Genomic DNA, 24,453 nt, shown 5'->3' with positions numbered 1-24,453 from the left:
TATCCAACTGTCACTGACTCACTGAGGGCTGTCGGTGGTAAGTGCCCATGTTGGCTAGAGGGGAGGGGTCAAGAGTTAGGTTAGAGGTCACGGGGTTAGATTGTCTCACGTCTGAGTAGTTCACAGAGAAAAGGTGGGACAATAGCAAAGCCGGCCTTTCCCCATTTGGGCTAACCATCCTGGTTTGGGTAAGTTCAGAAAGGTTCAGTTGGGGAAGCGGGTTTGGTGGCAGTGCAAACTGGACAGGCTTCACTTGGACGTGAAAGCAGAAGCATGACTTGGTGTTGGGGAAACAAAAACAAATCAAACTAAAGTTTACTATTCATCCATCCTCATCTTCTGTACAAAATGGCTGTCCAATCTGCTACTCAAGTCAGTCCTGAAACCTCCTGCCCTCCTCACACATAAACACGCTCAAAGTCACACCACACGAACAAGGCTTCAAAGAAAAGAGTTCCAGTCATTTTTCTCAGCCGTTTCCAGCAGTCTGAGTATTGTACACAAAATCAGCGGTGGCTTGTGACAAGCTGGCCGGGAGGGGGGCAAGGTTACAAAGATGGCTAGCTGATTCGTCCAATCAGAGTTGAGGGCATTGAAGAGGGCAGAGTTGCAGTGGAGAGGGGGGGTATGGTGGGTCTGGGGCGATCTCCCTCTTTCTCGTCCCTCTCCCACTCATGCAAGCTTTCTCTCACATGTCTTTGGGCTCCAGCTTGCAGGACATTTCAAAGAGCAGGTTCTGATTGTCGATGACCTGCAGCTGGCGAACGTAGGCCTTGGTCTGGAGGTGAGAGGGGGAAGGCTCCGCATCCAGAGCTACGAGAGAGAGAGAGAGGTCAGTTCATTAGTTAAACATACCCCCAACTAAATCATTTGTGCAGTAATCATATTCACCCCCATAGATCAGGGTTCCCCAAATGGCGGCCCGCGGGTCAAATATACACTACCGTTCAAAAGTTTGGGGTCACTTAGAAATGTCCTTGTTTTTGTCCATTAAAATAACATCAAATTGATCAGAAATACAGTGTAGACATTGTTAATGTTGTAAATGGCTATTGTAGCTGTGAACGGCTGGTTTCTAATGGAATATCTACATAGGGGTACAGAGGCCCATTATCAGCAACCATCAGTCCTGTGTTCCAATGGCACGTTGTGTTTGCTAATCCAAGTTTATAATTTAAAAAAGACTAATTGATTATTAGAAAACCCTTTTGCAATTATGTTAGCACAGCTGAAAACTGTTGTGCTGATTAAAGAAGCAATAAAACAGGCCTTTTTGAGACTAGTTGAGTACCTGGAGCATCAGCAATTGTGGGTTCGATTACAGGCTCAAAATGGCCAGAAACAAATAACTTTCTTCTGAAACTTGTCAGTCTATTCTTGTTCTGAGAAATGAAGGCTATTCCATGCGAGAAATTGGTAAGAAACTGAAGATCTCGTAAAACGCTGTGTACTACTCCCTTCACAGAACAGCGCAAACTGGCTCTAACCAGAATAGAAAGAGGAGTGGGAGGCCCCGGTGCACAACTGAGCAAGAGGACAAATACATTAGAGTGTCTAGTTTGAGAAAGATGCCTCACAGGTCCTCAACTGGCAGCTTCATTAAATAGTACCCGCAAAACACCAGTCTCAACGTCAACAGTGAAGAGGTGACTCCGGGATGCTGACCTTCTAGGCAGAGTTGCAAAGAAAAAGCCATATCTCAGACTGGCCAATAAAAATAAAAGATTTTCTACATTGTAGAACAATAGTGAAGAAGTCAAAACTATGAAATAATGCATATGGAATCATGTAGTAACCAAAAAAGTGTTAAACAAATCAAAATATATTTTAAATAGCCACCCTTTGCATTGATTACAGCTTTGCACACTCTTGGCATTCTCTCAACATGCTTCATGAGGTAGTCACCTGGAATGCATTTCAATTAACAGGTGTGCCTTGTTAAAAGTTAATTTGTGGAATTTATTTCCTTCTTAATGCGTTTGAGCCAATCAGTTGTGTTGCGACAAGGTAGGGGTGGTATACAGAAGATAGCCCTACTTGGTAAAAGACCAAGTCCATATTATGGCAAGAACAACTCAAATAAGCAAAGAGAAATCACAGTCCATCATTACTTTAAGATATGAAGGTCAGTCAATCCAGGAAATTTCAAGAACTTTGAACGTTTCTTCAAGTTCAGTCGCAAAAACCATCAAGCGCTATGATGAAACTGGCTCTCATGAGGACCACCACAGGAAAGGAAGACCCAGAGTTACCTCTGCTGCAGAGGATGAGTTCATTAGAGTTAACATTCAGAGTTCAAGTAGACACATCTCAACATCAACTGTTCAGAGGAGATTGCGTGAATCAGGCCTTCATGGTCGAATTCACTACTAAAGGACACCAATAAGAAGAGACTTGCTTGGGCCAAGAAACACAAGCAATAGACTGGTCGAAATCTGTCCTTTGGTCTGAAGAGTCAAAATTTGAGATTTTTGGTTCCAACCGCCGTGTCTTTGTGAGACGCAGAGTAGGTGAACGGATGATATCCGTATGTGTGGTTCCCACCATGAAGCATGTAGGTGGAGGTGCTTTGCTTGTGACACTGTCGTGATTTATTTAGAATTCAAGGCACACTTAACCAGCATGGCTACCACAGCATTCTGCAGCGATACGCCATCCCATCTGGGACTATCATTTGTTTTTCAACAGGACAATGACCCAAAACACACCTCCAGGTTGTGCAAGGGCTATTTGACCAAGAAGGAGAGTGATGGAGTACTGCATCAGATGACCTGGCCTCCACAATCACCCGACCTCAACCCAATTGAGATGGTTTGGGATGAGTTGGACCGCAGAGTGAACGAAAAGCAGCCAACAAGTGCTCAGCATATGTGGGAAGTCCTTCAAGACTGTGGAAAAACATTCCAGGTGAAGCTGGTTGAGAGAATGCCAAGAGTGTGCAAAGCTTTCATCAAGGCAAAGGGTGGCTACTTTGAAGACTCTAAAATCTAAAATATATTTTGATTTCTTTAACACTTTTTTGGTTACTACATGATTACATGTGTTATTTCATAGTTTTGATGTCTTCACTATTATTCTACAATGTAGAAAATAATAGCCATAAAGAAAAACCCTTGGATGAGTAGGTGTGTCCAAACTTTTGACTGGTACTTTTTTTTTTTTTTTCTGGGGGGACATAAGTCTGTAAAAACATCAGGAAATCAGCTCCAAGTGATTTAAATTTAAGAAATCCATTCCCAAGTATTCCCACTCATGATCGTATTCACGTTTTAAATGATTATGTTTTAGTCAAACATATCTGTTTGGGATTCTTGCGGTCAATTTGCAGTCAACATATTATTTGTAGTTATGTTCTGGCCCCCCTACCATTCGCTAAAGAAAAAAATCGGCCCGCGGCTGAATCTAGTTGATGATCCCTGCGCTAGATGGTAGTGTAACACCCAGAGAAGCTGCTGTTGCATGCAATGTCCTAACCTCACCACCGGGCGGCGGCAGACAACCCACTATTTCCACTTGACCTAACTAGAGGATCGCAGCAGCATCTGCTCACGACGAGCCCACACAATGCAGCAGGCAGAGAAACTGGTTTGATTCAGTTCTAACCAACAGCAAAACACTCCTTTTGTCAGGCAGGCTATCAATAGCCACAAATTGTCCTTTCCCATTCTGGGCGCAGCAAATCCTCCCTGGATGCGTCGTCATCCTCCTCTGTGCCACCATCACCACAGCAGCAGCAATCTATAGGATTAGATGGCAATTTACTCCTGAGCCCAAAGGGCCATTTTGAAGCTATTCCCTTTGGGGGGTTTTCAATGGGTTTGTGAACGTGGTTTATGCCCGACTGTAGCCTCTACCTGTCGGAGAACACAGGGTTAAATGTCTCCCTCTGTGCTCTAGCACGCTAAGCAGAAGTAACCTATACTTAATGGAATGAAATGACCATTGGCAAAGTCACTCAGGTGGACAGAGAGAGAGAGATAGAGAGAGAGAGGGATAAAAAAAAAGAGAGATGGGGAGATTATGAAAAAGAGAGGGATAGAGTTGAGGGGGTAATTCAAAAGAGAGACCGCTGCGGTCATCCAACGAGGTACTTTGTGATACATTCCATACAGTCCATTAGGGTACAGTGGTAATCTCAGACAATGTACTGCCATAACTAAGCCCTCTAGGATTTACGCATCTAAGCACAGATTCATTATAGCACTGTGTACAATATAATACAGCTCTAAAAAGGGTTTCAGTACTTCCTGTAACTGGTCTGAGTATCCTGAATGAAGGCTATGGAATATTTCAGGGTTAAAATAAACCCATTTTGAGAAACCCCGAGTGAAAATAAACCCCATTTTGCTGCTTTCATGTAGAAGCTATTCAACTTCAGGTTCTACACACCACAGTTCCGTCAAGTCTTGTTTGTGTCCTTTACATCACAAAGGAGCTTAAGCCTTGGAAGCCAGGTGAATAAACTTGTCATCTAATTGACAGAAGTTGTGTAACTAGATCTAAAGTGAAATACAACAAAAAAACATTAACCCTGGCTTAGGCAACATTATGCAATGTTTAAGGTCATGGTATGATGTGAAGCCGTGAGGCTTGGCTCTGGTCTCATGTTTCAAGTTTTAATGTCATGTACACAAGTACAGTGAAATGCCTTGTAAGCTTCAAACCCAACAATGCTTTAATCAATATCAAATGTAGCACTAAAAAGAACATACGGTACGGTGAAGAATCTTCAGCTGGTATAAACCTCTATATGTTGTGTTGTATGTAGGTATGCCAAGTTGCTGATGTGCTGTGAAACTTATCTTTATGCCCCTTGTCAATAAATATACAGAAATAAGAGGGTGGTGATGGACAATGTTCTACTGGGTTATTGAGTGTCTTTGCGTAGTCTTATATTATGTCAGTCTTCTCTTGTGTGTGTTGATTGTGTAACAGCCTTATATGGATTTGTGTGAAACATCAATGACCTTAGTGTGGCTGACAGTGTCGTGCTTTACTCAAACTAATGAGTGTAAGGCACGGATTGTGAAATGTCTCTGAGTAGTGCACTAGCACGATACAAATTAATTACACTGACTCTTGGGGATGCTGGCTCTAAAAATAGTGGACCAGGCTGTGAGATATGTTATGTAACAATGATAGTGATATTGAGTGTTAAGCATGCTAGACTATGCAATAACAACATTATTGAGTGTTTAGCATGTCATGCTATGTGATAATAATGATATTGAACATTTAACATGCTAGGTTGTGTGATAACCATATCACAGTGTTTTGAGCTGTACTCTGTGTGCTGATATAATGTTATTGGGTGTTTATGAACACTAGGCTATGTAATGAATGATAATGTTAAAGTGTTTACCTCAACGTAATGGAGTGGTTAGCACGCAAGGCAGTTTGTCAGACAGTAATATCATTATGTGTTGAGCATGCCTGTGTGTGTGTGTGTGTGTGTAGTGGTAGTGAATGGCGGTTGTGTGATTGAACGGCCCTGAGGGCTGTGCTGTTCTAAACAGACGGCAGGGTGGAGCTCTGCTCCTTCAAGACTATTCTTCACAGACAGGTGTGCCTGTGGAGGGGGGGGGGTGTGGCCATGAATGCTTACCTAGTTGAGAGCTCCTGTACCGTCTGATGCTCCTCACCATCTCTGCCACTTTATGCTGGAAGAGAGAGGAGACACGTGTCCTTAGTACATGTGTCGTAAGACAGTACTCAGGGATGGTAACTGGTTGACCAGGGAATCACGCTGATTGTGCCGAATAGAAAATAATTGTATTTCTTTGGCTATTCTGTCAATGGCTGAAAGTATACTCACCATCTTCTCAAAATTGACCAGCTCCCCATGAAACGACTTGCAGCTCTCGTGGAGGAAGGTCAGGTCTGAGAGAGAGAGAGAGAGAGAGAGAGAGAGAGAGAGAGAGAGAGAGAGAGAGAGAGAGAGAGAGAGAGAGAGAGAGAGAGAGAGAGAGAGAGAGAGAAAGGTAAACACACTGTGAAGGCAGGGAACAGTTATGTAATGGCTTGTCGACACTCGCCCCAGCGGCTGCCCTTGTCTACCGGTGCTTTAGCCCACAGACGGAGGAGAGGTAGGACCGAGAGAGAGACAAACCAAAGAGTCACAATCCGTGATCCCTCAATAGGAACTGGAATTTGCGGGTGCTGGGTGAAGGGGGGGCATGTTTAATCGAGACGCTACCCCCAGTCAGGAGGAATGTTCTGAATGCTGCCGATGGCGCTCGACCTGGGGAGGGAGGGTGTGTGTATGTGTTTGCGTGTGTGTGGTGGAGGGAGGGAGGAGGTGAGGCGATACGCTTATGTGACCTTTTTCACCTCTGGACTAAGATGCTGTGAGCGGAGCTTGATGTGCTGTACACTGGACAGCAGGCGCACCTTCTCTTCCGAACCGACACACATATTTAAACACACACAGCAGATGCACTTTGCTAACCAACTATCACACACACATGCATGCAATCTCGTACACACGCACACACAGCAAGCATATGCATCTTCCTCCCTCACTCCCCCACCACCACCCACACACAGAAAGAAGTCAGATGCACCTTACTCTTCAACACACACACACGCCTGCTTGAACAGTTAGTTATTTAACCACGGAGACGAACGGCCAAAGGCTATCATTCTGAACCAGGGAGCCTGGTACCAGGAAGCCCTCACAGAGCTGTCAGGTCATGCACAGTAATACACTCCTGCTATGACATAACATCCATAACATTTTGAAAATGCTTCACCTTGCCACCCAGGTCAGAGTGAAATATGACAGAGAAGGATGAGGTTGTACTAGTGTTTCTCAGAATTTCTCCCCTATTTGGAAGCTAGGTGAATTGCAACAGCAATAGGCTGCATTCAAAACAAATCTCCTCCTTAGCCCATTGAGCTTGAGTCTTTTATTTTTACTTTTGGTCCACCAGCTTCAAACAGCTGTAAAAACTATATTTTTTGTTATTGAAAATATATTTCACAGCGATTTAGATGGTACAATGATTCCCTACAGTATTCAGTGCTTGTTTTCCCAAACTGAAATTGAGCGAACAGTGTAGAATATTAGTAACCAGGACATGACGGAGTGATTTCAACATGACCTCGTTTCCACTAGATAACACAGCCAAAAAGTCTAAATCAGCTTTCAATCAACAGTTGCCGCTCCTGCGGGAGAAATCAATAGACGAATATCACAGCCAATCACAACACTGGCGGGTATGTTATATTGTGAAACACAATCATTCCACTATTACTGCAGATATATTATGGACATTTTCTGATGCAGATATTTAAAAAAGATCCTATTTGTTGCACCATTAAGAAACATTCAGTAATACATATAGCAATGCTTATGCAGTATGGTGTTTAACCTGCTAGCCAGCAGTTATGTGTCTTATCCATAGAGAATGATAGAGTACTCTAGTGCCCAAAAGCCTGTTTTAGCATGGGCAGCGCCATTGAGGACTTACACCCTTTTGTAGTCAACTGGGTGGGACTTCCTATGGGTTACTGTACCTTGTCCATAGACTGCTTACAGGGTAAGGAAACCAATGTGTTATTTCATAATTTGGGTGAACTATCCCTTTAAGGTAGGATCACATAATTCTATCCAGGTCATCAGGAGGGATGAGCCAATTAATTATACTAGTGCACAAACATTCCATAACTGCAGGTGGCAGTAAATCACCAACCTTGGCTTTATACCTGTTCAAACAACACACTCCAGGTGTCAGTATGGACCGTTTCAGTTTGTTTACCAACTCATCGAAGTAGTACAAGAAGAGAATTGACTACTACAAAATGGAGATGGCCTCAATGGCGCTGCCTGTGCACTCACAGACGCTATAATGGAACAGATACAAAGATGAGTCCTCTATCATTCTCTATGGTTCCATTATGAAAAAGTGGAAGCATCTAGCTTTGAAAGGAATCGACCTGGTAGCCATTGGAGTTGGTTTTTACAGTATGTACATTGTCTTGTACGTTTGTCTGTACATTTGTCTTGTTTACGTTTATGGTTGTCTGTAGCTCAGTTGGTAGAGCAAAGTAACTGCAACACCAGGATAGTGAATTTGATTCCCGGGACCACCCAAACGTAAAAAATTTACGCACACATGACTAAGTCGCTTTGGATAAAAGCCTCTGCTAAATGGCATATATTATTATTTTCATTAACATTTTAGTAATTTAGCAGACGCTCTTATCCAAAGCGACTTACAGTAGTGAGTGGATACTGTAAACAAATGTTGGTCCCCCGTGGGAATCGAACCCACAACCCTGGCACCATGTTCTACCAACTGAGCCACATTATTATATTACAGTCCCCAAAACCATTCTGTGATTCTATTTGACCATTGGGGATAACAACTGCATAAAATACTACAATGTTAGATTGAATTGTCTTAGAAAGGGAGAGACTTGAGTGCTTGGGGCAGCCCTGTATAGGGAACTAGGAGCAGGTGTTATTCTTAGCTTGACATTATATCAGAGCCGGGTATACACAGCTTTCAGATATAAAACATTCCACACATGTTTTTGGTGTCTAAGTGACATTGACAAGAGATTTGACAAAGAGAAGCTTTTACACCCAAGGGGGAGGAGAAATGGACAGAGAGCAAGAGAGAGTGAGACAAGCACACACTAAGTGTAACATACCACACAGCAAGTACATTTCACACACAGTATTATGGTGTAGAATAATGCAAGTATACACTACCATTCAAAAGTTTGGGGTCACTTAGAAATGTCCTTGTTTTCAAAAGAAAATTTGTTTTTATGTCCATTAAAATAACATCAAATTGATCAGAAATACAGTGTAGACATTGTTAATGTTGTAAATGGCTATTGTAGCTGGAAACGGCAGATTTTTTATGGAATATCTACACAGGCGTACAGAGGCTCATTATCAGCAACCATCAGTCCTGTGTTCCAATGACACGTTGTGTTTGCTAATCCAAGTTTATCATTTTAAAAGGCTAATTGATAATTAGAAAACCCTTTTGCAATTATGTTAGCACAGCTGAAAACTGTTGTTGATTAAAGAAGCAATAAAACTGGCCTTCTTGAGACTAGTTGAGTATCTGGAGCATCAGCAATTGTGGGTTCGATTACAGGATCAAAATGGCCAGAAACAAATAACTTTCTTCTGAAACTCTTCAGTCTATTCTTGTTCTGAGAAATGAAGGCAATTCCATGCGAGAAATTGCCAAGAAAATGAAGATCTCGTACAACGCTGTGTACTACTCCCTTCACAGAACAGAGCAAACTGGCTCTAACCAGAATAGAAAGAGGAGTGGGAGGCCCCGGTGCACAACTGAGCAAGAGGACAAATACATTAGAGTGTCTAGTTTGAGAAACAGACGCCTCACAGGTCATCAACTGGCAGCTTCATTAAATAGTACCCGCAAAACACTAGTCTCAACGTCAACAGTGAAGATGCGACTCCGGGATGCTGACCTAGGCAGACTTGTAGTAACCAAAAAAGTGTTAAACAAATCAAAATATACTTTATATTTGAGATTCTTCAAAGTAGCCACCCTTTGCCTTGATGACAGCTTTGCACACTCTTGGCATTGTCTCAACCAGCTTCACTTGGAATGCTTTTCCAACAGTCTTGAAGGAGTTCCCACATATGCTGAGCACTTGTTGGCTGCTTTTCCTTCACTCTGTGTCCAACTCATCCCGAACCATCTCAATTTGGTTGAGGTCGGGAGATTGTGGAGGCCAGGTCATCTGATGCAGCACTCCATCACTCTCCTTCTTGGTAAAATAGCACTTACACAGACTGGAGGTGTGTTGGGTCATTGTCCTGTTGAAAAACAAATGATAGTCAAACTAAGCCCAAACCAGATGGGATGGCGTATCGCTGCAGAATGCTGTGGTAGCCATGCTGGTTAAGTGTGAATTCTAAAAAAATCACAGACAGTGTCACCATCAAAGCACCCCCACAGCATAACACCTCCTCCTCCATACTTTACGGTGGAAACTACACATGCGGAGATCATCCGTTCACCCACACCGCGTCTCACAAAGACACGGCGGTTGGAACCAAAAATCTCAAATTTGGACTCCAGACCAAAGGACAAATTTCCACCGGGCTAATGTCCATTGCTCGTGTTTCTTGGCCCAAGCAAGTCTCTTCTTATTATTGGTGTCCTTTAGTAGTGTTTTTTTTGCAGCAATTCGACCATGAAGGCCTGATTCACACATTCTCCTCTGAACAGTTGATGTTGTGATGTGTCTGTTACTTGAACTCTGTTAAGTATTTATTTGGGCTGCAATTTCTGAGGCTGGTAACTCTCTAATGAACTCATCCTCTGCAGCAGAGGTAACTCTGGGTCTTCCATTCCTGTGGCGGTCCTCATGAGAGCCAGTTTCATCATAGCGCTTGATGGTTTTTGCGACTGCACTTGAAGAAACTTTCGAAGGTCTTGAAATGTTCCATATTGACTGACCTTCATGTCTTAAAGTAATGATGGACTGTCGTTTCTTTTTGCTTATTTGACCTGTTCTTGCCAAATTGGGCTATCTTCTGTATACCACCCTACCTTGTCACAACACAACTGATTAGCTCAAACGCATTAAGAAGGAAAGAAATTCCACAAATTAACTTTTAAGAAGGCACACCTGTTAATTGAAATGCATTCCAGGTGACTACCTCATGAAGCTGGTTGAGAGAATGCCAAGAGTGTGCAAAGCTGTCATCAAGGCAAAGGGTGGCGATTTGAAGAATCTCAAATATAAAATATATTTTGATTTGTTTAAAACTTTTTTTGGTTACTACATGATTCCGTGTGTTATTTCATAGTTTTGATGTCTTCACTATTATTCTACAATGTAAAAAATAGTAAAAATAAAGAAAAACCCTTGAATGGAGTAGGTGTTCTAAAACTTTTGACCTGTAGTGTACAGTGTGTAACCAATCTATTATCACAGTGATTAATACAGCTAGCCTATAGAATAATGGTAGTGATATTTGGTTGATCCAATTTCTGGACAGATCCAATTCTTTGTTAATCTAAAGAAATATGAGAATTCCCTTGCCTTGAAATTATTAGATTTGAAAGAGGGAGGAATGGAGAAAAAAGGGAGGGAGGTCAGGGTGGAAGGAGGAAGGGGGTAGAGCTCATTATGGAGCTGACCACCTGTGGAGGTGTGTGTTCTCAAAGCATAGAAATGAATGCCATCTGGTTATGTTGATAGACACGGTCCCATGCGGAGTTAAAAGGGTGTGAGAGTGGGAGAGAAAGGAAATGAAAGAGAGGAGTGAGAAAATGGCTTTTCTTCGATAATGAGGGACTTCTGTTGTTAAGTTGGAGCGGTAGGTTATGAAGTGCCTCAATGCCGATGTGTGTGTCTCAAGTGTGTGTTCATGTTGCATGTGTGTATGTGTGTGTGAATATGCTGATGTCTTTGTATGTCTGTATATGTAAGTGGATGACTGTGAATGTACAACAGTCTTCATTCATTCCTCAAGAGGATGTATAAATATGTTACATGTAGACTCCAGCATCGGCTACATCTAACATGAAACGAGTATGATCGTTGCATACCTGTGTTGCCCAGCAGGGAGACAGCATGCTGTGCAGTGTGTGTGTGTGTCTGCATGATGCCCAGCAGGGAGACTCCACACTGAGCTCTGTGTGTGTGTGCAGGGTTGAGGTAGCCTGAGTACCATTCTCTTCAGCTAACATTCCACTGCCATTCCAAATGACAAGGAGTGGCATGTTGGCTAATGAGACTGGTACCCAGGCTAGGGTTGAGGGGGATGGAGAGAGTAACTATGGGTGTTAATTAGCAAGGCGGGGCTCAAAGGCTGCCTTCTAATCACACTACACAGCATCATGCTTGTGTGTGTCTGAGAGAGATGTTATGAGCTCACATCTGGACAACATCTGGGGGGTAAAGTGAGTGTGTGTGTGTTTGAGGGGTGTTGTAGTGGTTTGTGCCCCTGTTTTCAGCACCACACACAAACACAGTGTAGCGTTTCCTCAGCTGTGGTTTGTGTGTGTGTCCATGGCCAGAGAGAGGCCTTGAGTAGCGGCCCGGCGTCACTTATTCAGTCTGTAGTTTGAGCCAATGGCAGCCTGTGTGAATGGGGTGTGTTTTTTAGTGTGTGTGTGTGTTTTGTATTTATCTTTGTGGTGATGAACATATGCATTTGAGTAGCGTAGAGAGAGAACTAATGTGTTTGCGTGTATTTAATTGCTGTGTGTATAGTGTATGTGTGTGCATGTCTGTGTCTCACCTTTGAGCAGCAGTGGTGTGAAGGGGATGAGAGGGGGTCTGAGGCTGCCCATCAGGTCTCTGTACGACTTGTGGTTCCTGGATGGATCCTGAAAAACAACAACATGTTCACTCACTCACCCTTCACTAAATGTGCCTTATAAATGAACCCATAGCCACATCCTGATTGGGGTAATTTACTTTTTGAGGTCAAAAGACCTCTTTTATAATTCTTGACTGACTGAAATGGAACTGAGCCCAACCCTGATATACAGTAAGCCCATATTATAGGGACCTCCTTAACTGTCCTCTTGGAGACCCCGAACAACCACTCACCGCAATGCTCTCAAACTGCTGGAACTGCTTCCTGAACTTCCCAGGGAGGCCCTGCCACAAACCACAGACAAATAGTCCCCAGAGTTATAAACAAATCCCTACGCCAGTGTGTTTGCTGACGTGTCAGACTTATGTGCATGTTGACTGTGTGTGCATGGAGGGGTGTGTACATTTTTACATTTTAGTCATTTAGCAGACGCTATTATCCAGAGCGACTTACAGTTAGTGAGTGCATACATTTTTCATACTGGCCCCCCGTGGGAATCGAACCCACAACCCTGGCGTTGCAAGCGCCATGCTCTACCAACTGAGCCACAGGAGGTTGGTGGCACCTTAATTGGGGAGGACGGGCTCATGATAATGGCTGGAGCAGAATCAGTGGAATGGTATCAAATACATCAAACACATGGTTTCCATGCGTCTGATGCCATTCCATTCGCTCCGTTACAGCCATTATTATGAGCCGTCCTCCCCTTAGCAGCCTCCACTGGTGTGTATGTGTTTGTGTCTTACCTCCCAGGTGAGGCGAAGGCGGCTGACTGCAGGGTTGTCCAGCCCCAGAACAACAGCTAGGAAGGACAGCAGGTCCTGCTGCTGCTTACACCTGGAGCACATACACACACGTTAGATAAGACAATAACACACTTCACCATAAACTAACCACCATAAACCACACTGTTAGGGATGACCAAATAATAACACTACTTATTCTAAACTATTATTGTGGCCTAACACACCATTAAACACATATCATCAATATAGCACACCTAGTTGTAATACGATTCAATAGGACTGACAGACACCCAGAACTCACAGAGCTGCGATCTTGATGAACTTGCGGAGGAGCTGCACCCTCTTGGGCAGCGACTGGCACTGCAGGATCTCGGTGGCGACCCAATGCTGCACCTCGCTGCATCGCTGCAGTACCAGTTCAAGGTTGAGGGGGCGCCAGCGAGCCTGCTCACCGTGGAACACATAGCACACAAACTCCACCTGGACATACGAACGAAGAAACCTACAATAAGTATATAGCATCTAAAATGTAGGTAGACCACACACAGCATAAGTCCTTCTTATCATTGAGAAAACGTTTTTTTGCAATTATTTGGCAGAGGCTCCGCCCATACTATAAGCTCCACCAATCACTGACCTCGTGCACGCAGCTGAAGAGCTCCCAGTCGAACACCACAAGCTGAGTGGCTACCTCCTCAGCACTCATGTCATGGAGTTTACTGTCACCGGGCGACCAGTGGATCTCCTCAGGTAAGGGAAGCTAAAGAGAAACAAAAAAATGTAAGGAGTCTTACCAGAGACGCTTTGGACTAAAGCGCCCTTCATTGTTTCATCTCCTTATCTTCTTTTTTTTTCTATTGGTAACTTTATGAGAACAATAATGAATCAAATGTAAACAAAGTTGTTTAGTACTATCCAAAATGGCTCCCAGCCAGGGGTTTTCGATCCTCTCCATTGTTTAGTGGTGACTCATGCTCTAGGACTCACCAAGCTTTCCAGCTCGGAGGGCTCGCAGGCAAACAGGTGAGTGTTTACTCCCAGGGTGGTGAAGACCGCCTCGTCGCTAGGCCGGAAAGCGGCCTTCTCTGAGAACACAGAAACATAGATGAGCCCACACATCAGCACACACGCAATGGATTAAGTAGAGATACCAGCAACACATAACAAAAAGCACACAAGAGACACACCAGAACATCAACAAACTGTTTTCATCTCAATAAGTCAGTTTGGCAGCTTAGCTCCAAGCAGTGGTGGGTAGTCATTTGTAGATTTAAATCTAAACCTCATTTGTGGATGGAAGCATCGCTGTTCAAACAATCATGTCAAAGCTTGCATTTTCTGATTGGGTGTTTTAGTTGTTGCTGTGTTTTTTTTTTCTGCAGATGGAACTCAAATCAAAAGTAGGCATAGCGAGAAGTAATCATAGGTTTAATGTATACAGTATCGGTGTGTATCTCTGTGTGGTCCTACCCCCGGCGGAGGTGACAGCCACCAGCAGCAGGTTGCCAGGTTGGGTTGGCTGGTCTTCGCTGTACAGCAGCTTCTCCCTGACTAGCGCCAGGATCTCCCCCACGCGGCACGACAGACGGCTGCGGATCGTCACGTACGAGTGGTCCGGTGTGTACACCCTGCAAAAGACTGAACACACACAGCCTTTTTAACTTCACCCACATGGCTCTAGTGTGTACAAAATCTGTCCCATATCCTCATATATATCTGTTACCATCTGTTGGCCTGCATCTGAAGACCTTAAAAGGAAAATACCACCCAAAACCAATCTTTCTGTATTTTGTTCATTAGTCCACTTTTGATACAGTCCCAAAATGTTTTGCAAGTGAGCAATGACGTTTTCAAGATATAGAACTTTCAAAATACATAAAGTGTCACAGTATGATGCGTTTTGCATCACATCCTGTCTCACTCACTCTCATCTGAGCCCCGGAAGGCCTCTCTGGGCTGCAGACAGGCATCGATGCGGCGGAAGTGGCGGAAAAGAGGACGGACCTGCTTCTTCCGAATCTCCTTGTCCTCCTCTGAGCTGCTTAGGAAAACACAGTAGACAGTCTGTCAGTCTATGCATCCTTTCAAAGCCAGCTAGTTTGTAATTGGGTGTGATGACTTGTGTGCTACGGTGGGATGGATCCAAAGGTCTGTATGTACCGTCGCCTGTAAGTAAGTTGTTTGTAATTAATAAGGGCCAGAGTTCTTTCTTACAAGGTCAGGGTAAACTCCTAGTCCTATTTATAGGGGAAGGCACCACAATAGTTACAGTGCAAGATAAGCCAGTGTGAGCTAGTAGGCTATAGGAGAAACCAAGGCCATTAAAACAACATATTACGCTAATTAACAGTGATTATTAAACTTGTGCAATAAATGCTTTGACTAAACCAAGAGGAGCGACACAGCAACATCCAGCTGCAATGCCTTTCACAGCCCCGGAATACCAGATAAGCTGTCCCTAGCAGGCTGGTGTCAAAAGACGAGGCTGTGGGCTCGGTGTGTGTGTGTGTGTATGTGTGTGTGTGTATATATATACGTGCATGCGTGCTTGCGTGTGTATCTGGCTGGGGTGGATATGTGACTTACGGGCATTGGAGGATCTCGGTCCAGCGCTGAAGCTTTAGCACGTCTTCCACGAGCTCAGGGAACTGACTGAGTTCTTGGACTGCACACAGATATAGCTCCTGAAGCAGAGGAGAGAAATGACTTTCAGAGAGGGAGTGCACTTTGTGCCTCGGTCTGTGTGTGTTCATTTGTGTCTACCAGCACTGCGTGGGCAGTTGCAGTTTGTCACAAGATGTGCTGACAGAGTATTCTGAGAGAAAGGAGAGATCGAGAGTGAGAAAGAAAGCGAGACAGAACCCTACAGAGAGATAGGTAGACGACAGTGGAGACAGAACAGAGCAGTCGTAGAGGCCAAGGGGTCTGTGTGAAAGAAACCGACAGTGATGTGTTATTAATGTGAATATAGAAGGAAAGGTGGAGGCGGCCAAAAGCCTCATTTCTCAAGGTGTGTTCAGCTGAGTCAGTTCCGTCGCCATGACAACCTAGGGGCCCCAACAGGCTGCTGCCAGAATCAACACTCCACACACAGCTCCCACCCAGAGAGAACACCACAGCACACTGCCTTGGTGCCAGGCTGCTTGGATGGAAGAGCAGGTGTGTGTGTGTGTGTGTGTGTGTGCTTGTAAATTGTGTGTTTAACACTGACGAGTAGTTAGATCTCACGCCATTGTCCTTCAGGATGACTGTTGTGTGTGCGTGTGCGCAAGTGTGTGGTGTGGTGTTTCTGTGTGTATGTGGGAACGCATGTGAATGTGTGTGTTCCGTGTGTGTGCTGGACCAGTACCTTGGGGAAGCTGTTGGACCTCTCGCCCTCTTCCTGCAGCAGTTCTCTGTATGTGTCCAGGTAGCGGAAGGCAACACTCAGCACAGCCTGCTTCCTCTCTGCCCTGTCCCAGCTGGGCCAGCCCTCCCCTGCCTTCCCCTCAACACCAAATCTGAACCCAGAGTCAAGGAGAAACGCCACAGAGACAGAGAGAGAATATCTACTAATGACTGTCATTAGGATATTGATATTGAAGTTGGAGAGACCATGGAAGATATGGAGAAATCATTTGGAGAAAGCTATTTTCTACTACTTGTTTACTACACACACACACACATAACAAAATTATTTACGTCATACTACCACACTCTTTGTAATTCCATCATAGTTGCACAACATAGGTTGCAAATACCTTCACGCACACACCACACTGACAGAAGGCACACATTAAGATACCACTCACACAAACACATGCAGACGCTCGAAAACACCCTGTAGAAACTCACAGCTGTAGAGCCATGGTCACCTGACACGCATATGGAAAAACACAGTATTTCAGTACAGTGTTCAGAGAGTCAAACAAGCAACTAGTAATTACAGCTTAGCCAGAGCAGAGAGCTGTGTGGTGAAGGCTCTCACAGACACACCCATCCATCGCCCACACTCTCTCCTCTTCCCCTCCAGCTCCCAGCCACAGCACAGCAGGAGGAGAGGAGAGCATCTTAGCAAATAGAGCAGTAAAGAGTTTGAAGAGCTCTGCACAGTGCAGCACAGTCTTTCCACCAGAATGAGTGTGATATTGGGATATTTTGATTCTGTGACTTGAGGTATACCATAACGCGTCTATGTTGGACTCACCACTAAATAGTAGTCATACGTGCGCACGCATGCACACACGGGAAACCTGACATCCTATTCTAAATATAAAAGGGACTACCCACCTGACTCCATGGCTAAATTTAAGGGACTATCCCTGACACCCTCCAATATTTAAGACCACAATCCAAGTCCCCCACAGGCCTGTGACCTACAAACTCACACACTGAACAGTATATACCAATGCCTTGGATGACATTCCAGATCTAGTCATTCTATATCTATGATCCCCTGTTCGCCTGCTTCTCCCAGCAACAGCAACCTAACCCTAAGGCCAGCTGCTGGGTTTATATTGCACTACATTATCTTTGTTCTCTCTGTTCTGTTCTATTGGGTTGTGTTCTATTGCTGGTGTGGGAGTTTGGTCCCAGCCTCCACAATGGCTTGGAGTCCCTCCAGAGCTCTTCAACATAGCCAGGGTTCTGGGCTTTGACCGCTCAGCCACTACGAGTGTAGTGTAGTGTAGTGTAGTGTAGTGTAGTGTAGTGTGTGTGTGTGTGTGTCTTTTGAGTGTGTGTGAAGGGTCTGGGATGAGTTACTCAGGGAGAGTGAAGTAAAGGGAGGAATTCTCTGTGTTCCTAATGGAAGGGGAGGTAGCTTTTGTTTTCATTTCCAGAAGGAAGCCAAACGTGTTTCCACAACAAAATATCTGATTAGGTTGGATTAGGGCCAGCGAGAGACTGAGGGAGAGGTGTGGATGGAGAGACTGAGGGAGAGGTGTGGATGGAGAGACTGAGGGAGAGGTGTGGATGGAGAGACAGAGAGAGGTGTGGATGGAGAGACTGAGGGAGAGGTGTGGATGGAGAGACTGAGGGAGAGGTGTGGATGGAGAGACTGAGGGAGAGGTGTGGATGGAGAGACTGAGGGAGAGGTGTGGATGGAGAGACTGAGGGAGATGTGTGGATGGAGAGACTGAGGGAGATGTGTGGATGGAGAGACTCAGGGAGAGGTGTGGATGGAGAGACTGAGGGAGAGGTGTGGATGGAGAGACTGAGGGAGAGGTGTGGATGGAGAGACTGAGGGAGAGGTGTGGATGGAGAGACAGAGAGAGGTGTGGATGGAGAGACTGAGGGAGAGGTGTGGATGGAGAGACTGAGGGAGAGGTGTGGATGGAGAGACTGAGGGAGAGGTGTGGATGGAGAGACTGAGGGAGAGGTGTGGATGGAGAGACTGAGGGAGAGGTGTGGATGGAGAGACTGAGGGAGAGGTGTGGATGGAGAGACTGAGGGAGAGGTGTGGATGGAGAGACTGAGGGAGAGGTGTGGATGGAGAGACTGAGGGAGAGGTGTGGATGGAGAGACAGAGAGAGGTGTGGATGGAGAGACTGAGGGAGAGGTGTGGATGGAGAGACAGAGAGAGGTGTGGATGGAGAGACTGAGGGAGAGGTGTGGATGGAGAGACAGAGAGAGGTGTGGATGGAGAGACTGAGGGAGGGGAGAAAAAGAAAGGATGGGAGAGAAAGACAGCAGGAGGGAGGAGGAGAGGGGAGAGGGTTAAGAGGTACGGTGGAGAACAGGCTGGATCATTGATAATTTGCAAGAACACCCCCCCCACACACACACTGGGGCATCCCACTAGGGCCCATACAAGCTGCATTAAGGGCAGCGAGGCATGCGGACGGTCTTTCCCAGCAGACCTTTGTGTTTCCAGTCTCCGTCGAGACGACAATGGGCGTCTCGAGGGCCGCACAGGCCTCTAAACACACACAAACAGCCAGGGTCTTCAGTAATGGAATGTAGGTCAGACACACTGAACGGGGGTTCTGGGAGAAAAGAGGGTGTAGTGTCCATCCACACTAACAAACATAGACACTATCCCTTACACACAGACATGCACCGACAGACTCACAAATGCACACATAATATCTGGTGGAATACATACTGTCTCATCACTAAAGATGAATGTCTTCACTTACAGTACATACACCCTCAAAACAGCAAGCTATCATAAACGGGGGAAAAGCAAGCCATCATAATGGGGGAAAAAGTAAGATTCTAAAGCCAGAGATGGGCAGGATAATATCATTGCTCTAAATATGTTTAATTGTAGATAGGCAGAAGCCTCATATAATATCTATTGGTCCACTGTAGTGTAATAATATGGAAAACAGAGTTAGCCACTAGGCAGACGTTAAGTAGCAGTGTGGCTCATTGCCAATGAATGCACTACTACTGCGACCCAAATCCCAGCTCTGTGTCGGGGAATGCTGCTCAACTTTACTGAACCCCCTGTGGTGGTGCCAAAACAGAAACACTGTTCCTTGGCTTGGTGCAGACGGGAGCCAGTGGAGTTGTTATTACGAAGGAGTTTTCAGTTCATAAGCCTTTGGTCGAGTGCTCCTGCCAAGTTACGAGCAACAGCACTGGATAATCTTACTCAAATTGAGCGTCGGCCTGACTGAGTAGCCTAATATGGCTTTGATACTGTAGAAAATATCAATATTCATAAAGAATATGAATTTTAATCGGCTAATTTGCAAGAGCTTTTAGATCAATTGTGTGCATGTTCCATGAAAAACAGCCCTTGCTTATAACATAGCGGACATCATATGCTAGGCTACTTAACATTTTGCTTCAAAAAGACAAAGAGAGCCCTTTCTAAAGCACAAAGACATGTTGTCCATGTCCAAATAGGTGTCAAGGCTAGTTCAGTGCCATTGTTTATATTAGCCTAGCGAAGTAGGGGCGTTGAACAAAACAGTATTATCTTGGCGCTAACGAGCCCTCGGACAGGAAACCAGAAGTGGGCCACCCTCGCCTTGCACGGCGGATGGGAGTGCTTGGACCGAGTCTTCCTGCATCCCAATTCTTCCTGGAGATGTCTGGGAAGGTTGCGCAGTTGTGTGTGTGTGTGTGTGTGTGTGTGTGTTTGTACACATTGGGGCTCCCAGGCCAGGCTAGGCCAGGAAGGAAAGGGAAGGTAAAGGATACTGCTGGAGTAGAACCTGCTGGAACCTGTCCGAAGCCAGGAAGATGGGGTGTGTCAACATGAAGTCATCCAGGAGGGTTTCTGTGGAAACAAGAGAGAGGTGGGGAAGGAGACAGAGTGAGAAAGAGGAGAGAGAGAAAGGATAGAGAATGGCAGAAAGCAGAGAACAGGCAGGAAAAGAGAGCGAGAAAGGGATTACGAAGAGGGTATATTGGGAGAGGGAGAGGAAGAGAGAGCAGGAGAGAGGGGGAGAGAGAGAGAAAAGCATGTTAATTATGCATGGCTGTGCTGCTACAGCCGTTGCAGCTGTAGCTCCACTGTACTTGTTTAACCGGTCATGCCCCAAAAGCTCAAATTTGATTATTGTGTCAGAGAGAGATAAAAACGGGTGTCTGAAATCCCTTAACGTCACCTTTGTCTGTTGTTAAATCCCTGGCCCTGGCGCAGCGCGGGGGCTTCTGCTACTGGGGTAAGATAAATCCTGTCTCAGTGAAACCGCCACCTGGTTCTCTGTGCTCCAATTCGGTCTGCAGTCTATAGCTCTACACGCCAGAGGGGAGGCAATGTGGTGGCCTCTATTTATAAACCCTGACTAGGAGTCGCGGACCGGCTGGACCGCGGTTAAAATCGCCCCAATCCCACTAAATCAGATGAGATTTCAATGACTCGTGCTGTGTTATTATTTCAAATGACAACAAACGAGGCGGCTGAAATTGGAAAGTGTAGGCCTATTTCCTCTCTGGTTAGGGGAAGTTGTTATTCTGGACAAGCGGTAGACGGAGTGTGGAGGGATTGTTCCTGTGACATGCGAATGTGACAGAATATACTTTCCCTAGTTTACTGCTGGTGTTATGGGGATAAGCAGGCTAGTGGATACTTAACCTCACAGGGTCAGACATATGGGGTAAAGAGGGTTGTATTTTACGGAGAGGTATTAACACACTGACCATCAACAAGACACCACACACACACACACACTAGGGGTATGAGGAGGCCTGTAGACATGTCTGTTCAGGATATGTAAAAAAAAAAAAGATTTATATGAAAATTACTAGAAGCTGCAAAAAGGGACGCCCCAAATTCCATTACCCAGAGTGCATCATTAAGAGAGCACTCACTAGCCGTGCTAATCAAACTGCCCCCATGCTCGATCCCAGACTGAGACAGTCATAAACGGACAGACCTCTGAGGGTGTGTGTGTGTGTGTGTGTGTGTGTGTGTGGCTGTGCCTGACAGAATTAGGCACACGTTGGAGAGGGCGGGGGCAGTGGAATGGAAATACCTGCTTTGAATTCATAAAGCGTAGAATGCATGGAGGTGTTGGCAATTGCTGTTCGATCACTACTAGATTAAGACCTGTTCAGACCGGTCTCTTCCTCCTAGCTATTCTAACTGAACCCCTGATATTTGAACAGGAAAGACAGACAAATACTGTGTGACATTGGATATAATGAATAACTACAGAACCAATTGTATGTGATTCTATTTCTAGGGTCTGTGTATCATGCTTGATTGTAATAGAGGCTTCTGATCCACTCACTGCCTAAAGTATCCCCTACATATGGTAATTATGCTCTTCCAATGAATGTAATATATGTGTCAGTGTTCATGTGCGGTTGAAATTTAAATATGTGTGCTTGTGTGGTGTGTGTGTTCGACTGTGCATGCTAGTGTGTGTGTGTGTGTGTGTGTGTGTGTGCGCACGCATGCGTGCTTGTATGCGTGTGCTAGTTTGTGTGCTAATGTGTGTGAGTGTCTCTAGTCTTTGCGTGCTGCAGTGAGTGAGTCCACGCATCGTCCACCTCTTTGCAGTACTGGTTTCCCACAGTTGCCTGGGAGATGCCACATTGAGTGGCTGCAGTGAGACTGCCCAGAGAGAGAAGGAGCGAGAGAGAGTGGAAGAGCGGCAAAAGATGAGCAGAGGAAGCAAACAGAATGATAAAAGAAAGTATGAAAGTCAGAAAAGACAGGCAAAGCAATGAGAGAGGAAAGAGAGAAAGCGAGAGAGTGTGAACGTGGGTGGCAGAGGAGAAACAAATGGGATGCAAAAGAGAGAGAACCAGAGGAAAGGGAGGAGAGTGCATGAGAAAGAGAGAGAATAAGTGAAAGAGAAGTCAGTGAGTGAGGAAGAGAGGTGAGGGGACGTGGGTCTCAATCATCTTCCCTATCATTATTCCCCTGGAGCTATGTGTGTGACCACAGCAAAATAGCACATCCTTTCCACTCCATACCTGCAAAGGAACAGCAGGGTGCTACAGAGATGGCTATGAAGTGCAGTATGGCAGATGAGACCATAGAAACAAATAGCATAGAGAGGACACATTCCTTGTTTGTTTCATGTGTAGCTTACATGTTAAAGTCTCATAGTAAGAGGCCAGCGTAGATCTGAATGTGAGAGAACTCATCATGTTTGACTCATCCAATATGGCTGCCTAGCTCTCGGGCAGGTTGCCACTGTGTTTCATTGGTTCATTCATGTTCTAGACGAGAGGGAAGACCCATTGTGACAGGCTCTTGGATCCACACAGCGGTAACAGAGAGAGATGGCCACTGAATCTCCCTGCTCCTCTGTCAAACTCTAATACAGTGCGGCCAACCTCCACGGCAAACAGAGAAAAATAGCATGTGCTGAAGATGGATCGGTGCACGTAACAGGGTGGGAAGATGTTTTCCCTCTCCCCCGCTCTCCAAACGCTGTTCTCTCACTTTCTCTCCTCCCATCACGCATTTTGTGCAGAAAATCTCTGACTCCGATTAGAATTGAGCACACTGCTCCACATGACAGGAGTGGGAGAGAGGAGCACAAATCCAACTCCCACATAAACAGACACAGAATTCATACACAAAACATGTGCACCCCCACGCACACGTTGTACATGTACACACATAAACGTGCATGCTTGCGCATTCATGCAGAGGTAGATTATTTCAAATGGACATTACACATACATACATACATACATACATACATACATACATACATACATACATACATACTCATCTAATTTAAAGATGACAGACTCTCATTCAAACACCTGTGCATAAACAGAAAAAACATCCCTGCAATGCCCCTGATCTCAGGGTCAAAGCACTACTGCACATCTCCCACAGTCTGTGCCTGCATCCAAACGGCAAGAGGGCTTTGGTGGGAGGAGAGGGGGGGGGGAGTGAAGGCCATGCATGTTTGAGATTTGAAGTGGGCAGAGCATACAGCCTTGAGGTACACCCTCTCCTTCATCCCCTTTTATATCTGGCCCTGCAGGAAGCACAAAGGCTGGGAGGGGAGGAGTACACACTCCCTTCAGGGGTGGAGCAATGGCAGGATGGAGAGATGGAAGGAGGTTGTGGTTCATGTCACAGCTGTGGACCACCTTATACCAGGGGGGGAAGGGGGGAGGAGTTTTAGCCTCATAACAACACGAGGTCTGGAGACCGCTCATAAAGCAGCAGCTGTACATGTGGTTTGGATCTGGATCTGAACCAGTGGGACTGATTCAAAAACAAGATATTTACTCCTGAGGTGCTGACCTGTTGCACCCTCTACAACCACTGTTACCCTGCTGGTCATCTATGAACATTTGAACATCTTGAAGAACGATCTGGCCTTAATGGCCATGTACTCCTATCTCCACCCGGCACAGCCAGAAGAGGACTGGCCACCCCTCAGAGCATGGTTCCTCTCTAGGTTTCTTCCTATGTTCCTGCCTTTCTAGAGAGTTTTTCCAAGCCACCATGCTTCTACATCTGCATTGCTTGCTGTTTGGGGTTTTAGGCTGGGTTTCTGTATAGCACTTTGTGACATCTGCTGATGTAAAATGGGCTTTATTGATACATTTGATTTGATATTGGAGAGACAGAAAGGCAGATTTCAGCCTATCCCTAGCTACCAACTGAACCAAACTAGTCTGGTATGCAGTTCAATAAACTCTGATACGTATCCCATTTCTATGGTGACCTTCTCTTTTTGACTGTACTCTACCTTACTATGCGCATACAAAAACACACACACCCACAGCTCTCTTAAGTGTTTGGGTTTCAGCAAGAAGCGGTCAGATGGAGAGGTGGAGAGTGTGTGTGGGCGAGTTTGTGTGTGTACTCTCTGCATCTGCCTGTTGGCGCTTGTTCCACTTATCTGGTGCATCTCCAGCCCTCCGCCCTGCTCCTATCTTCCCCACGCCAATTCTCATTCTCCACCTCCAAAACACACAGCCATTGACATGCAAATGAACACCAGGGCAAATATA

At 45.3% G+C, this 24,453-nt stretch overlaps 1 protein-coding gene across 2 annotated transcripts in view; it reads right to left on the bottom strand.

The window, feature by feature from the left end:
• Positions 1 to 625: 625 nt before the first annotated feature.
• LOC121569656 (rap guanine nucleotide exchange factor-like 1) overlaps positions 626 to 24,453 on the bottom strand; it is a 38,969-nt gene continuing 15,141 nt past the window's right edge. Inside the window, exons 2-15 of one of the 2 annotated variants that reach the window (XM_041880793.2) lie at positions 20,212 to 20,290; positions 16,427 to 16,577; positions 15,664 to 15,761; positions 15,003 to 15,118; positions 14,548 to 14,715; positions 14,065 to 14,162; positions 13,715 to 13,837; positions 13,379 to 13,557; positions 13,078 to 13,168; positions 12,565 to 12,615; positions 12,251 to 12,338; positions 5,816 to 5,880; positions 5,606 to 5,660; positions 626 to 813 (exon numbers count right to left, since the gene is read on the bottom strand). In XM_041880793.2, coding sequence (XP_041736727.1) covers positions 689 to 813; positions 5,606 to 5,660; positions 5,816 to 5,880; positions 12,251 to 12,338; positions 12,565 to 12,615; positions 13,078 to 13,168; positions 13,379 to 13,557; positions 13,715 to 13,837; positions 14,065 to 14,162; positions 14,548 to 14,715; positions 15,003 to 15,118; positions 15,664 to 15,761; positions 16,427 to 16,577; positions 20,212 to 20,290 — 1,487 coding nt within the window. In that variant the 3' untranslated portion in view covers positions 626 to 688. The remainder of the gene's footprint in view (positions 814 to 5,605; positions 5,661 to 5,815; positions 5,881 to 12,250; positions 12,339 to 12,564; positions 12,616 to 13,077; positions 13,169 to 13,378; positions 13,558 to 13,714; positions 13,838 to 14,064; positions 14,163 to 14,547; positions 14,716 to 15,002; positions 15,119 to 15,663; positions 15,762 to 16,426; positions 16,578 to 20,211; positions 20,291 to 24,453) is intronic. The other variant, XM_041880794.2, reaches the window with a different exon arrangement.

The sequence above is a fragment of the Coregonus clupeaformis genome, chromosome 7 (assembly GCF_020615455.1).
Source record: "Coregonus clupeaformis isolate EN_2021a chromosome 7, ASM2061545v1, whole genome shotgun sequence".
Classification (NCBI taxonomy): Eukaryota; Metazoa; Chordata; class Actinopteri; order Salmoniformes; family Salmonidae; genus Coregonus; species Coregonus clupeaformis.
The sequence above is the reverse complement of the archived record's forward strand: the minus strand, read 5'-3'. Positions and strand labels throughout refer to the sequence as shown.